Genomic DNA, 15538 nt, shown 5'->3' with positions numbered 1-15538 from the left:
TGGGCTGGTGATACCCTCGGGGACTAATAGTCCACCAGCAGAGGCATCGACCCAGTGGTAGTAATAAGATTAACGGTACCAATTTTCTTGCACCAGATGCGCATTTCGACAATACATGTCTCTTCAGTGATGATCGTTGCCAAAATATTTGAAATCCAAAGCTTATATAAAAGATGAAGAGCTATAATCCAAAAGGTCAAAAAAGTATAGCCAAATCCGTGAAAAGAATCAGAGCTTTGCACGAGGGAGATACATTCCTTAATTTATAATAATTTCTATCATTTTGTAACAGCAAATTTTAATAACACAAAAAATCCGTATTTTCATGCCAGTACCGAAGTACTGGCTACTGGGCTGGTGATACCCTCGGGGACTAATAGTCCACCAGCAGAGGCATCGACCCAGTGGTAGTAATAAGATTAACGGTACCAATTTTCTTGCACCAGATGCGCATTTCGACAATACATGTCTCTTCAGTGATGCTCGTTGCCAAAATATTTGAAATCCAAAGCTTATATAAAAGATGAAGAGCTATAATCCAAAAGGTCCAAAAAGTATAGCCAAATCCGTGAAAGGAATCAGAGCTTTGCACGAGGGAGATACATTCCTTAATTTATAATAATTTCTATCATTTTGTAACAGCAAATTTTGATAACACAAAAAATCCGTATTTTCATGCCAGTACCGAAGTACTGTGAAACGGTAATTCCATAACTGTCAACCAACTCGTAAAGAGGAACGAATGATACCTGAGGGACAGTCAAACCCATAGATTGAAAATAACTGACAACGCCATGGCGAAAAATAAAAAGACAAACAGACAAATAAAAGTACAGAAGTCACAACGTAAAAAACTACAGACTAAACAACACGAACTCCACCAAAAACTGGGGGAGATCTCAGGTGCTCCGGAAGGATAGGCAGATCCTGCTCCACATGTGGCATCCGTCGGGTTGCTTATGTTTTTACAAATCCAGTAAATAGTCTAATTCGGTTGGTCACATTCGTGAAAAGGGAAGGGTATTGTAGATAGGGAACATATCCGATATCATCTGTGAAACGGTAATTCCATAACTGTCAAAACCAACTCGCGATGGTGTCCGTAAAAATTACGAAGGGATGATTTCAACTTCACCATTAGCAATTCTTTGTTTAATAGCTTCCTTGTGAGCAGCATTCCTTTATCAAGGAAATCATGATAGGAAATACAAGCCTGGGAATATCGTATCAGTTAGGAGATATATATTCAGTATGCTGGCGCTGCGGGAATGTTGCTACATAGAAATGGAAAGTTAACAATAGGGAAGGTGAAATCATCTTTTTTCGTAAAGTTTTGTTTTCAACCAACCCTCATTGTCAATTTCTAGATGTAAGTCAAGATATGAGGCACACTTAACTGCATCTGTAGTATCCTTTATCTATAGTTTAATGGGATAGACAACATAGTCACCAATTTTTTTATTTTTTAGTGAAGGAACATCATCTATATAGCAGAACGTAAAGTTCAAGGATATTTCTAATTTCTTATCTTTCTTCCTTAGAAGTTCCTGTATGAAGTCAGCCTCATAATTATAAAGAAACAAGTCGGCAAGAAGAGGGACACAATTTGTTCCCATTGGAATTCCGACAGTCTGTTGAAATTCACGTCTTCCAAACGTAACAAATATGTTTAGTTGTCAATAAAGAAATCAAGCATCTTGATAATGTCAGTTTCAGAGAATTTTTTGTTTGAATCACAGAAATTCTTTACACAGTAGGATTTATCCCTCCCCAAGACAAGATACTTGTATCTACATTCGCCATTCTTTTTAATGAAACAAAGTATTACCAACTATTTCAATTTGTCTTTTAGGTTTGAATTGGGAATACTTGTGTAAATTATAGAAAGTCAAATGTTTTAATACTATTGCAAGATGAGTCTTAGATTGTATGTACTCTAAAAGATCTTTTGACCTTTTAAGTATCCATATCTGATTCACGCCACCTCTAGAAAAGGCACTTTCACAATAACTTTGGAGCCCAGCTTTGATTGCTGATAAAAAAAGATGTAAATAATTTAGAAAGAGGTATCTCGGAGCACTTGGGGGATCAAGCAATATACCATGGTGTGTAAGGACACTTATGTAGTTCGGGTATCCAATACAGGGATGGAAGATCCAGTTAATCGTCTTTGGTTGAAATTCCAAAGGAACATAGAACAGACCTATGATTATCCAGGATTTCCTCTTTGGTAAGTGAGTGAGGGTATATGTTGAGTTTCCAAGTGACACAGGTGATGCCACTTCTTGCATACAACATTATAAAGGGACACAACTCAAGAACAATAAGTTGTACTTTATGATAATGATGATTAAGTATACTTTATGGTTAGTTGTACTATAAAGATTTATTTTACCTTATGATGAGATTTATTTTTAAGATCAAATGTACTTTAAAGATAATTAATGTTAAAGCAGTTATATTAAAATGTTTGAATACATAGATAGTACACTATCTGAATAGTACCCAGAAGAATTATCCCAATAATCAAATTAAGTAATTATATATAACCTTGATACTAAAAATTTTGAATCTTTGAAGTGACCATTGTTTAATCATTATTTTAACTCTAAGCCTCCTTATGTGTAATGGGATTTGCCTAACAAGGTCATTCACTATTTTAAATGGAGTATTTACTTTTAAAAATCATAAACCCCACTGGTAAAATTTGCACATGTTCTATCAAATTTTATACATGTCCATTTAACTCTGGGCAAGTGCAACTACTATGTATACATTATACTTTGAATTATTTTAATAACCAATTCTCTCTGATATATGTTATATTTGCTTCTTGTTACATTGTATGCTGTCAAACTGGAAAGTTATCAATAATAAGAATGGGTCCATAGTACAAGGATGCCCTATCAACACTATCATTTTCTATGTTCAATGGACCGTGAAAATGGGGTAAAAACTCAAATTTGGCATTAAAATTAGAACGATCATGTCATAGGGAATATGGCAGGGGCATACACAATCTCTATAGTATAGATTAAGTTTAATAACAACAACAACAGCAACAAACTTTATTTTAAGAGGGTTACACATTTAGTGATATAACTAATCTTCCCTGAGGCCCTCATAATGAAAAAAAAATTCAAACAAAATGCAAACATATACATTGCATACATTATAGTATAAAAAGTCAAGTATGATAATAATGTTCAATACAACTTGATAACACATGATCAGTTTTTAATATTATTTATACAGCTAGGTTGATTTCAATAAATGATCTGTTATTTTGTATTTGAAAGAATTAATATTTGTAATACTTCTTAACGGTATTGGCAAATTATTCCACAAGAATGGTCCAGAATACATAAAAGATTTTTTGAATAATTCTGTTTTTGGTTTAGGAAGTATGAGGTTTCCTTGAACAACATTTCTCAAGGGGTATGGATTTCTGTCTGAAACATAATGAAACTTGTTAGTAAGATAAGATGCGGCATCATTTTTAATGCACTTAAATGTCATCACTAACTTATGATATTTTATTCTCTGTTCAACTGTCATCCAGTTTTAGTGTTTGAATAAGGGTGCAGAAAGAGCGAATGGGTCTATTTCTAGTATTAATCTAGCAGCCCTCTTTTTAATACAATCTGTGCATCCTAAACACTATTGATTGATTGATTATTGTTTGATTATCTTTCAGCAGGACATTTATACATGTGTCTAACCTACTTTTGATGTGCGTTTAAAAAATTTAAAACTTCAAACGCAGGTTTAATGTTATGTTAACTGGAAGAAAAACTAAGTCCATTTATCATGTTTATAATTAAAATACAGATTTATATAAAAAGGATTTTTTTTACAAAGTTAACTCCTGGATAGTATCTTATGATCATAAACAAGCTTCTATCCAAGTTTGGTAGAAATCAAGAAAGTTGAAGAAAGTTATTAAAATTTCAAAAACTTTAAATACAGAGGGAATATTTGTGGAGTGAATGTAGGATCGCATGTTTTGCCTCTGCAACACAAGTCACAGGCTCGACAAAACCAATATGAATATGCATCAATAGAAATTAACATTTTCTTGTTTAAGTTGTTTTCATTTCAGGCCTTTTTCAGCTACATTTTTTTACTATGTGGTACAGACTTTTCTCATTGTTGGAGGCCATAGAGAGGCTTATAGTTGTAAACTTTTCAGTCGTGACCTATCAATTTATTATATTTCATTACAGATCACAATATATATACTAAATTTTAGAAAAGTATGATCAAATTCTATTATTTTAATAAAAAAAACACTGGTAATCTTTAACTTTGCTATGTTCAATTAATTTTTCTTAACACAACCCATAGGTAATTTCATTCAACAAAATGTTTTATTTTAACATCAACTTTCAAAAAATGTTGTGGGTTAACTATCACATGTTTCCAAATACTTAAAAACATTGATGTTTAAACTAGATAATTGCTAAACTTTCAATGTGATTTTATGCTCTGTCCTGACTTGCAATTTCACTGTACAGATTAGTAGATTTTAAATCATTTTAATGGTCACAATATAATATCTAAAGTTTTCAAACAAAAATTTTACAAAATTGAGCTTAAGGTAAAAAGTAAAACAATAGTTCTGCCCTCTCACTTGGAAAACATCAGGTATCAATTTACTTCTTGTCTATAGATTTCCACCATCTTAAATCAAAATAAAGCAATTAGTCTATTAAGTTCCTGGGATATTTCCTTCACTCTTTCCATGATTTTATTTTTGTCTTTTTCATGTAATTTTTTACCATGTTTCTGTAGAAATTTATCTGGATGCCATCGAACCTGTTCCTCACGTAAACGCTTCTTATATTTATCACCAGCCGATAGCACAGACTGAAACATGACATTTTTTATCTCTTTAACATCACTGTTGAAAGGCCAGGGCACATCATTAAATTTTATTTCACCTTCATTAGACATCAGTTCTATAGAAGTGATATTTTTCAGGTAGTTTTTACTTTTAAGTAATAATCTGTTCTCTCTATCTCTTTTCTGATTTTCTTCATATTTTTCTCTCATTTTCTTTCTAATATCTTCAAGCTTTTCTTTACTGTCTTTTTGTTCTTTGGATTGACTGGATGAAGTTGTCTCCCTTTGTTTTTTAGGCTGATGTCCACCATATCTATGCTTCATGTGATATTCATGCCTTAGTCTGTCTGCCCAATCATCATAACCCTCTGCATAAGAATCTTCATCTTTATCTATGAAAAGATATATCATATACAATATTAAATTGGTTATTATCGTACACAATTAATCGTTCATATCTTTGATATCAATCTTTTCTTTGGTGGCATCACCTTTACCATTCTAGAGTGATGACCCTTCACAAATGAAAAATTGCATCGTTTCTGTTCTCTAGTATATGTTTGCCTCAACCAAATGCTATGACACAATGCCTATTATCATAAAACTCATATCAAGTATGAATTTGGGTAACATCACTTATAAAGTTCTTTAGTTATGTCCATTATAATGTTGTGTGGTATCATCTGTGGTCCATCTACATATTCCCCATTTTTTTTTTCTAAAATCCATGACATCAATTCCATATGAAAGGCAGGATTCTTATTCAATGTACTGCAATTAAAAAAAATTATGAAAGGGTTTCAGGGAACCCAGTGTCTCACTTACTTTTGCTGAAGTCGAAAGGCTCAACAAGGTTTTTTTCCATACATTTCCAAACAAAAATAAATTAAGACCATTTCTGTTTGTCTTTTTCATTTTAGCCATGGTGTTGTCAGTTTGTTTTAGATTTATGAGTTTGACTGTCCCTTTGGAATCTTTCGACCCTCTTTTGTTTGTAAATTTGAAAAATGTCTACCAAAAAAACAAAACAATCTCAATCTGTAATAATACAAACCACTGTGATATCTGCCTGAAAAGTCATCATGTTCATTTCTTAGTTCGTCTGCTAGTTTATCTTGCCAGTTGTCAGTTTCATCCTCTTCCTCTGATTTGTAAAATGATGGCTACAAAATTTGCAATTGTTTTTAAAAAACCAAGCAATGAGATATGAATGCATGGAATGTTATGCTTTTTATTTAACTTCACCAGTTAAACAATAAAATAACAAGGATTCACAAATAGTTCTTTTAATATGATTTTTTGTAATGTTCAAATGAATAAAGTCAATATGAGAGAAAGTCAATGCCCCATATCTGTATGTAGCTTGAAATCGCAATAATTAATCCTGCATTGATGTCCATTTTTCCAAATCGATATAAAAGATTCAAACAATAATTTCTGAATTTACTGTATTTTCAGAAGTATTAAATATGGTTCACGGGTTACACTAATGTCCTGACAATGTCCTGACAATGACCTGACAATGTCCTGACAGAAATGTAAATGCTTAATACTTTTTTATTATCTGAAGGATTTACTTGAAATTTGGAATCAAGCAAGATGAGAACTTATATTTAATAAATAAAATTTAAAAAAAATAAAAAAATATTTTTAAGAGTTAGAAAACTTGACCTGACCAACTTGACTTTCAAACTACTAATGTCCTGACCGATATGAAACGGCTAAAAAATATTTTATTATTGACAGGATAGACTTCAAATTTGATACCAAGGAAGATTAATACATTTGATACAAAAATATAAGAAAAAATAAGAAAAAAAATATTTTCAAGAGTTCGAAAACTTGACCTGACCAACTACGTACTCCCGTGACTAATGTCCTGACCGATGTAAAATGCTAATAACTTTTTTGTTATTTGAAGGTTCGACTTCAAATTTAATGTCAAGGAAGATTCTAACATTGAATACAGAGATATAAGAAAAAATATTTAAAAAACTAATGTTAAGTGTTAGAAAACTTGACCTGACCAACTACGTCTTTCCCATGACTATAATGTCCTGACCAATGTAGAAAATGCCTAAAACTTTTTTATTCTTTCATGTATGGATTTCAAATTTAATGTCAAGGTAGATTATAATACTTAATTTATTGATGCAAGAAAGAGATTAAAATAGATAATTAAAAATGTTAGAAAACTTGATATTTGTCATGATGAATTTCCCGACCGTTATAAAGATATCAATAACCTTTTTGTTATTTATTGGGACATTTCCAAGTTAGGTATCAGGGAAGATTACAACACTTACTATAAGCATGTAAAAAAATATTTTAAACTTGACCTCACCAATGTTTACCTTGTCTAGCAATATTCTGACTGAAGAAGAAAAGACAAATATTATAAAACTGTTTTTTTCTCTATCTAAAGACAGAATATATACTTAATTCTTTAAATTATATTGATATTTTTTTTTATTCAAACATAGTAAAGAAAGAACTTGGATGCACTTTTTATTATTCGTAATATATGTGTATAAGAAAGGCAAAAGACAGTGACATAATAAAATTATATTTCTGTGTGATTCTAACATAATTTTACTTTGAATGCTTGTAAAAACAATATATCAATATCAAAAGAAGCCCATTTCCTGTCCTTATTTATCATGTTTATGTTATTTGACATGTTTAATCCCTCATTAACTAAACAACAAAAAAATGAGTGAAATAAATAAGAAAAATATAGTTAAGTAAACACTCCAATTTGTGTTAATTTTAATTAATGTATGTGTGAATAAATTTTAATTATTCATGTCACTGTCTTTGGACTTATTTGCATTCTGTACAATGCTTAATACAATACAATGATTAATTTTTTGTTTCCACTGCTAAATGAAAACAATCTTTACCATTCATTGCATACATGCACTTTGATTATTTGTTTTCAAATGAACAAAACTGTTGGCTAAGTTGATATATTCCTCTCTTATATGCACATAATACATACATACAGATCATACCAACAGTTAAAACCACATTCATTTAAATATAAACAAGACTAACAACTATAGACAACAGTATAGGGGCACAATGAGTAGGGTTCAACCAGTTTCACAAAGGAATGGGATTAATTGAATAACAATTATATTGCAAAAAAAAAATATCATTACAATTACACCATTTTTTGCAACTTAATTTCAAATTCAAATAATTTTCAAATTTAATAATTTTTATAATTACAGTTACATTTTGATAATTACTTTATTTATCATGTTGATTTCAGTTATTTACAAGATACTTGTTTTATATGTATGACAAGACAAGAGAAATTGTATGATAAAAAACATTCTCATTCAACAATCACTTATAGAAATTTTAAGAATTTTAATGAACAACATTATTTAAAAGATTTAAAAAGTGCACCTTTTCAACATATTGAATTTGAGAATGACCCATCTGTTTGTATTGAAATGTGGTACAATATTTTTAATAACATTTTAAATAAACATGCCCCTATTGTGAAAAAGAGGGTAAAAAAAGACAGACAGCCTGAATGGTACAATAAAGAAATCTCATATGCAAGAAAAATGAGAGATAAATATCACTCACTGGGAATGTGGGCTGAATATAGATTCTGGAGAAACAGAACAAAATATATCATTGATATATCTAAACAGAAATATTATAATGATATGATAAAAGACTCAAAAGATTCTAAAACACTATGGAAATGTCTAATCCATCAAAACCATATGAACTTATTACAAGTGGAGACCATAAAACAACCGATCATAAAGAAATTGCTAATACGTTCAATAATTATTTCACCTCATGTGTTGAAAAATTAAGGCATAGTAGGGCACCAAGCAACTCAAATTTTAATACTCTGACAAACTATGTACAAATGAAATTCTTGAAAAAAAGGCATAATAAATTCATTATTCCACCAGTAAAAGTTTCAGAACTATTTGCTGAAATAACTAAACTAGATGTTAAGACATCTTGTGGTTCTGACAATATAGGTCCAAAGATTTTAAAACTGAGTGCTCCTTTCATAGCATCTTCCTTAACATACATTTTTAATCGAATGATTGATACTGGTATTTATCCATCTGTTTTAAAAAATGCCAAAGTAGCTCCAATTTTCAAATCAGGTGAAAAAAATGTAGCTAGCAATTATAGACCAATATCTGTTTTGCCAACATTATCAAAATTAATAGAGAGACATGTATCTAAACATCTGTATAAATATTTGACAAAGTTTGATATTTTACACCCTTCTCAGTCTGGTTTTAGACCCAACCATTCATGTCAAACTGCCCTCATTAATATTATTGATAAATGGCTACATGAAATGAATAATGGAAATATCAATTTGGCAGTCCTCTTGGATTTTAAGAAAGCTTTTGATGTTGTTGATCATGAAATTCTATGTAAAAAACTTCTAATTTATGGCTTCCATGAAGATACTGTTGATTTTTTTAAATCATATTTGAGTGAAAGAACGCAGCAAGTACATATAAATAATCAGTTTTCTGAAAAAAAGTTTATAAATTTTGGTGTTCCACAGGGCTCAATACTTGGTCCAATTTTGTTTGTTTTGTTTATAAATGACCTTCCATTACACATCAAAAACTGCCATACTGACCTGTATGCTGATGACACAACTATGCATACATCAGGAAAGACTATTGCTGATATGCAATTAAAAGTACAAGATGATCTCCAATGTGTTGAAAAATGGTGTCATGAAAATAGCATGTTCATAAATTCGGAACAGACGAAATGTATGGTTATAGGTACAAGACAAAGGCTGCGTTTAAATCAAGCAGAACCAGTACTAACTATTGAAAATAATATTCTTAAAAAATCGTCAATTGAAAAACTTTTAGGTGTTAGAATTGACTCTAATCTGTCTTGGACAGGCCATATTAATTACTTATGTTCATCAATTTCATCTAGACTTTTTTTACTCTCTAAAATCAAGAAATTTCTAAATATTGATCTAAGAAAATTATTTTATAATGGTTATATTCTCCCACTGATAGATTATTGTTGTATTATTTGGAGTGGTTGTGCTAAAAATGAGCTAGTCAGAATAATAAAATTGCAGAAAAGGGCTGCAAGAATTATTTTAGATGCTGATCCACTTTCATCATCAGCTCCACTGTTTAAACAGCTTGGATGGATGACAGTAGAGAACAGAATCTCATACCACAAATCAGTTTTGATGCAGAAATGCCTTAAAAATGAAGCCCCTGTATATCTCACCGAAAAATTTAAAGAAATGCAAGAAATAAAGCAATATTGTTTGAGAAATGCCTCTTGCAAAAATTTACAAATTCCAAAAGCCAAAACAGAGCTTTATAAAAAATCTTTTATATATTCAGGATCTATTTTATGGAATAATTTACCAATATCCCTGAAAAAATCAACATCAAGTACAAGCTCATTCAAAAAAGATTTAAAAAATTACTGGTTGGAACATTAAGAAGCTGTGTTTTTTATATGCATAATTATTTTCACACACTTACTCAAACTTGTTATTGTTGATGTTATTACTATGAATATATGTCATATGTGAATTTGTAATTTTTTTACCTGTTGTGAAAATTGTATACTTCATGACAATTTTTTATTTCATTATTCATGTATGTGTGTCTGTTTGATATTTTGTAATTGTTTGTTATATTTCATTGTTTTTCATGAGGGCCTCAGGGAAGATTAGCTTTATAGCTAACTGTGTAACCCTCTTTAAATAAAGAATTATTATTATATTATTATTATTATTATGACAAGTTTGGTTATACACAAACATTATTTTGCAACTTTAATAATGTGTATAAATTTCATTAACAAATTCCTAGTAAATTTCATGGATAGATTGAAAATATTTTGTGACCAATGCAATATATATATATATTTATCGCTATTTTGTGGATTTTTCCTTTAAACATTTTTTTGTGATAATTTTTCATATCATGCTACTTGCTTGAGATGGAAAATTATCGCTAGAAACTAAGGAGGCATGTGGCGTTGCTAACGAAATTGACATGAAGTTGACAACACCTTCATAGGTAAAATAGCAATAAACAGATTATCATTGGTCATCTCAACTCAATTGCTTTTCTCGCTTTCGCCGTCCCGGTTCAAGCGAGAAAATCAATCTCGTTGAGATGATCAACGATAATCTTTATTTATATACAACTGTCAACTCTTCTAAACATCAGTCCAACAATGTTAGATCTGTAAATTTGCTTATAAGTAGGTCTGAGCCAGTGACAACTCTACAAGATTTATCCATCTGAAAACCAGCAGTGATGGTGATACATAACTGTGTACATTATGTATATACAACTCGTCTTAACATCAACCCAACATCTGTAAATTTGTTGTTCTTCCCTCGTTGGGATTCGTACCCATGCTACTGAGATATTGTGACACCAAATCGCCTGCACATATATATGTATGTTTTGTTTATTTCAAAAGTTAAGTAATAAATCTTAGAAAATTAATAACCATTGGACAGCCACATAAGGGTATTGATTACATTGACTGCAATCTGTACCCTAAAAATTAAATTAAACAGTTTTTTTTTTTGAGGAAATTTTTATGATAAAGACAAAAATTAAGAAAAAACTAACCTGATCTTCTTGTTCGTGATGCTGCTTTTTCTTTACAAGATTGTCCAACAAAGATCTACATGATATCCCATCTTGATTTTCTACTTCCAATAAACTTGGACATTTCTCAATCAGAGGTAAAATAATAGAGGTATACACTGAAATTATAAATAATTAATGTACATGGAAAAAACTTTTACATGTATGAAACTTATTTTCTTTCAGTCAATGTGATCATTTATTCCTTTTGGTTTTTTTTTAAAAGATTTTGTTTATTTGTTTTGTTCAATTTAAGGTCCAGAAATTTTCTGGACACATATTTGAAATCATAAATATCTACTTTAAACCATTTTGCATTACCAGAATATGTTTTAAAAGGAAGCTATTATACCAAGAGTTTCAAGTCATGAAGTAGAAATAATCGCTTTGTAATTTTACAGATGCCATCAGGAGTTGATTGACCAATATGGAATATTCCCTTTCACAAATGATAGTGGATATGTTTCATTTGTCATAACTACAGTCCAGTCCCCTTGACCTCATGTGTGACCTACTGAATAAGATTTTTTATCAGGTTTGTTCTAACACAACAGGTGCTACAGCAGGAGCAGGATCAGCTCAACCTTCCAGAGCACCTGATATCACCTAAGTTTTTGATGGGGTTAACGTTAATCAGTCTTTAGTTTTCCTTGTTGTGTTTTGTGAACTGTTGTTTGTCTGTTGAATTTTTCCCTTGTTTACCCATGGCCCTCAGTTTATTTCCACTTATATGCATGAGTTTGAATGTCCTGCGGAATTGGTATCTTTCGCCTCTCTTTTTTAGCTTTTAACACCGGGATATATTATACCTGTATTTGCTGTTGATTTCAAAGCACATTTTAATCCTAGGTGTAAAGCTGTATTTCCATTACTGTCCTGTAGTGTCACATCTATGTCCTTTGTAATTAAGTATCTAACAATGAAAAATAGAAGTGTCAAAATAATTTTGAAATACAAATAACAATAAGTATGCATATGGATAAAAAAAAAACATTCAGCGCTACTGGAGGCGAGTTTATTATAAATGACTTGTTATAGTGATAAAGATTTATTCATCTAAGGACTTTGTGTTTATGTTGGGGTCAATGTTGTTCAAGTTTTAGTTTTCTGTGTAGTGGTCTTTTCCTCTTTTTGTTTTTAATTAAGCTCCTTCTTTCTCCCTTAACTTGGTTTTTACAGACCTATGTGCATCCACTTACCTTTTCAACGATATATTTTGTACATGTAGTTCCATATATGTATGGGATTACACCAAAGAAGGGGGTCCTGATCCCGAAATCTTGGGCTTAAACACGAAATCCAGAGGTCCCGAAATCAAAAAAAAGAATTCCCGGATTCCAAAAGGATTAATCCGAAAATCCAGACCTTAAAATCACCCGTTCCCAGAGTCATGATAAAGGTCCTATCCCTCCTCATCAAAAGTATAGAAAATGACAAAAAAAAAATTCAAATAGATTTAAATCACTGGACCATGGCCATGACCATGGGGTAGAGCCTCAAAATTGTCACCAAACTGAAATGAACTGAGAGTACTGTAACTTGGCACACAATATAATGATCTATAACAAGTTCTTCCTATTAAACTAATTTAATGATAAAACTTAACAATTGATGAAATGGATGACACTGTCATTGCCATTACTCGAAAGGCAATTCCTATATATCTTGCTTTCTGTGACTTTTGTCGCAGTTGAGGCAAAAAACAAAACTCTCTTTCAATTTGCTTCAAACAAAAAAACAAACAAATAACTTTTGCCTGAATAAAAAAAACCTTACCATTTCAGTGTGTTAAAAGCAAGAACAGGGTGTTCAATTGATTATATAGTTACAGTCATGACAGTGTACCTTTTTAGAAGAACATTATGTTTAACATTAATATATTCAATAATATCTAATACATATATATAGCATGTGCCAATCTGCTGAATTATGAACCTTGATTTCTGTGATATAACATTAAATAGTCCAAGGATATTGTACACATTCAAATAATATGCAAGGAATTGTGTAAACTATGCTCATTTTGGGGCCTTTTATAGCTGACTATACAGTATGGGCTTTGCTCATTGTTGAAGGCTGTACAGTGACCTATATCATACCACATCTTCTATTTAATAATCAATAGTCTCACCTGAATATCACGTCCTGTCCATATTTACAGCTGTAATGCAACAAAGACTGATCTTTATCAAGACGTATTTCACAAACATCTACTCTGTGTTTCCTCACATATGACTTGAATTTGCCAGGTCGATCTTCTTTAATGTATTTTTTCAATTTTTCTGTTACATCTTTCCCCATTATTCTAAAATGCAATCATCTATGAAAATTTATAAAAAATTAAAATGCAAAAAAAATATCCTGGCATAATTTCTGTTGATAAAGTACATTGTAACTTAAATATGGTTTGTATACATCATGAAATATATGAAAGTATTATTTTATTAATAATGTAATGTTTGCAGGGTTCTTTATTTTCAATACTGAGATATTTTTAGGATGTGTCCTAGGACTTTTATTTACTTCTTTTGAAATGATTAGTTCCAAGTCCAGTTACTCCAATATTTCTGATTCTGACAATCTTATAATAAATTATCTCAACTCTATCCTTGAATGAACTTGAAGTACGTTTATAGAGCAATGCAGGCGATCCCCTCCATCTTTTTACATCTTTTACATCAATCAGTAGATTATTCCGATCGTTTATAATACGTTGTAAAAATTGTCTCGTAAATAAATTTATCAAACGAACCAAATTTGAATAATTTTGTTCAAATTATATTGATCTAATCTTCGAATCCGGAGCCAGTTTTACTATTTTCTTACTAACGTAGTTACTCAACACAAAAATAGTAAATTCGGGTAAAATAAACTTGAATGAGGTTACCATGTCGTGCAAAAGTTATGAAAATGTTGTTGATGTTTTTCGTCAAAGTGAAAGTGAATCCGGAAGTAACCTGGTGACACAATTTTTCGAGTCAACGACGGACTTTTCTTGACATTCCGTATTTCAAAACTTTGCGTTTTCTGTAGTCCCTCTGTACACCTGTCATCTGTCATACATAAAAAATGATTTTAAGTAAACATACTTCATAGTCCAATACATTTCCTGAATAAATAGAATATCGCACATGATTGATGGTAAGAATTATGTAGAAGGCCAATGAGTAAAACTGTAAATACCATATTAAGATAATACGAAAGAGCAATCATGACACAATTTATAATGCAACATCCAGGTTAGTCCAAATAATTATGACGTCTTGAAAGGCTATTATAATTTTTTCCTTTGATGCGTCGATGTAAGGCGTCAAAGAAAAAAAATTATAATAGCCTTTCAAGACGTCATAATTATTTGGAAGTTACAACCAGGTGCCGATATACAATTTGTGGATTGTCCCGTTCTGTCGATCAGCAAGTACAAAAAGTTATAAGGACACAAACAAGGCTGCGCCCTTTTAAACAGATCCATGGACAAGAATAAATATCTGCAAAAAACAACAAGAAGCTGAAACTGAACAGGACAGCATACTTAACTATTACAGCCAGCCACACAAGACTGTAGGAAATTGTTCTTCTTCATAAACACCGCCAAGGCCTTGAAACAAACTGCCACCAGATACCGCCCGACAACAAAGTCTCTTGAAATATTCCCAAGACGGTCTCAATTATTTCAAAACATGATTAAGTGACCAAAACCACTAACTAAATCAACAGAACAATTTGCTTTTATCCTGTTTTAACATGTTTTTAATCATGCGTAATTTGATCTAATTTGTTAGAATATTTACCATGTTGAATGTGGGCAGTATTAGGAAGAAGAAGAGTAAGTCATTAATGAATTCAAATTAGTGTTGTGATGACTTGAAGCTAAGTAATACTAGTCTCAATCTTTAGTGTAAGTTTCGACGAATATTTCAATGATTGAAATAACTCTAAAAAAACGACAACCTAAGAATCCTATCTATTTGTAAGCGGAATTTATCGTGTGATACATTGGCTGTCAAATTCATGGTTACCAATTTGACTCAAATTAT

General features: G+C 31.1%; 1 protein-coding gene across 3 annotated transcripts; it reads right to left on the bottom strand.

The window, feature by feature from the left end:
* Positions 1-3064: 3064 nt before the first annotated feature.
* LOC134708434 (NF-kappa-B inhibitor-like protein 1) lies at positions 3065-14477 on the bottom strand. Of its 3 annotated transcripts, none has more exons than XM_063568953.1 (6): positions 14389-14477; positions 13633-13806; positions 12311-12414; positions 11484-11620; positions 5900-6008; positions 3065-5237 (listed from the first exon to the last, which is right to left on the bottom strand). In XM_063568953.1, the coding sequence occupies exons 2-6, from the start codon at positions 13800-13802 to the stop codon at positions 4690-4692; spliced, it is 1068 nt and encodes a 355-aa protein (XP_063425023.1). In that variant the 5' UTR covers positions 13803-13806; positions 14389-14477; the 3' UTR covers positions 3065-4689. The 3 variants fall into 3 exon arrangements, with proteins under 3 accessions (XP_063425023.1, XP_063425025.1, XP_063425024.1); XM_063568955.1 differs by having other exon boundaries at positions 13633-13821; positions 14389-14464; XM_063568954.1 differs by having other exon boundaries at positions 14332-14452.
* Between the last annotated feature and the right edge of the window lie 1061 nt (positions 14478-15538).

This window comes from Mytilus trossulus, chromosome 2, assembly GCF_036588685.1.
Source record: "Mytilus trossulus isolate FHL-02 chromosome 2, PNRI_Mtr1.1.1.hap1, whole genome shotgun sequence".
NCBI lineage: Eukaryota > Metazoa > Mollusca > Bivalvia > Mytilida > Mytilidae > Mytilus > Mytilus trossulus.
The sequence above is the reverse complement of the archived record's forward strand: the minus strand, read 5'-3'. Positions and strand labels throughout refer to the sequence as shown.

Excerpts from the sequence above, each read along its gene's own strand:
- LOC134708434 (XM_063568953.1), bottom strand. The coding sequence starts at position 13,802 with ATGGGGAAAGATGTAACAGAAAAATTGAAAAAATACATTAAAGAAGAT. Across the intron at positions 11,621-12,310 it reads GAAATCAACAGCAAATACAG|TGTATACCTCTATTATTTTA; the intron begins GTATAATATATC and ends TTATAATTTCAG. Across the intron at positions 5,238-5,899 it reads TTCAGGCAGATATCACAGTG|ATAAAGATGAAGATTCTTAT; the intron begins GTTTGTATTATT and ends ATCTTTTCATAG.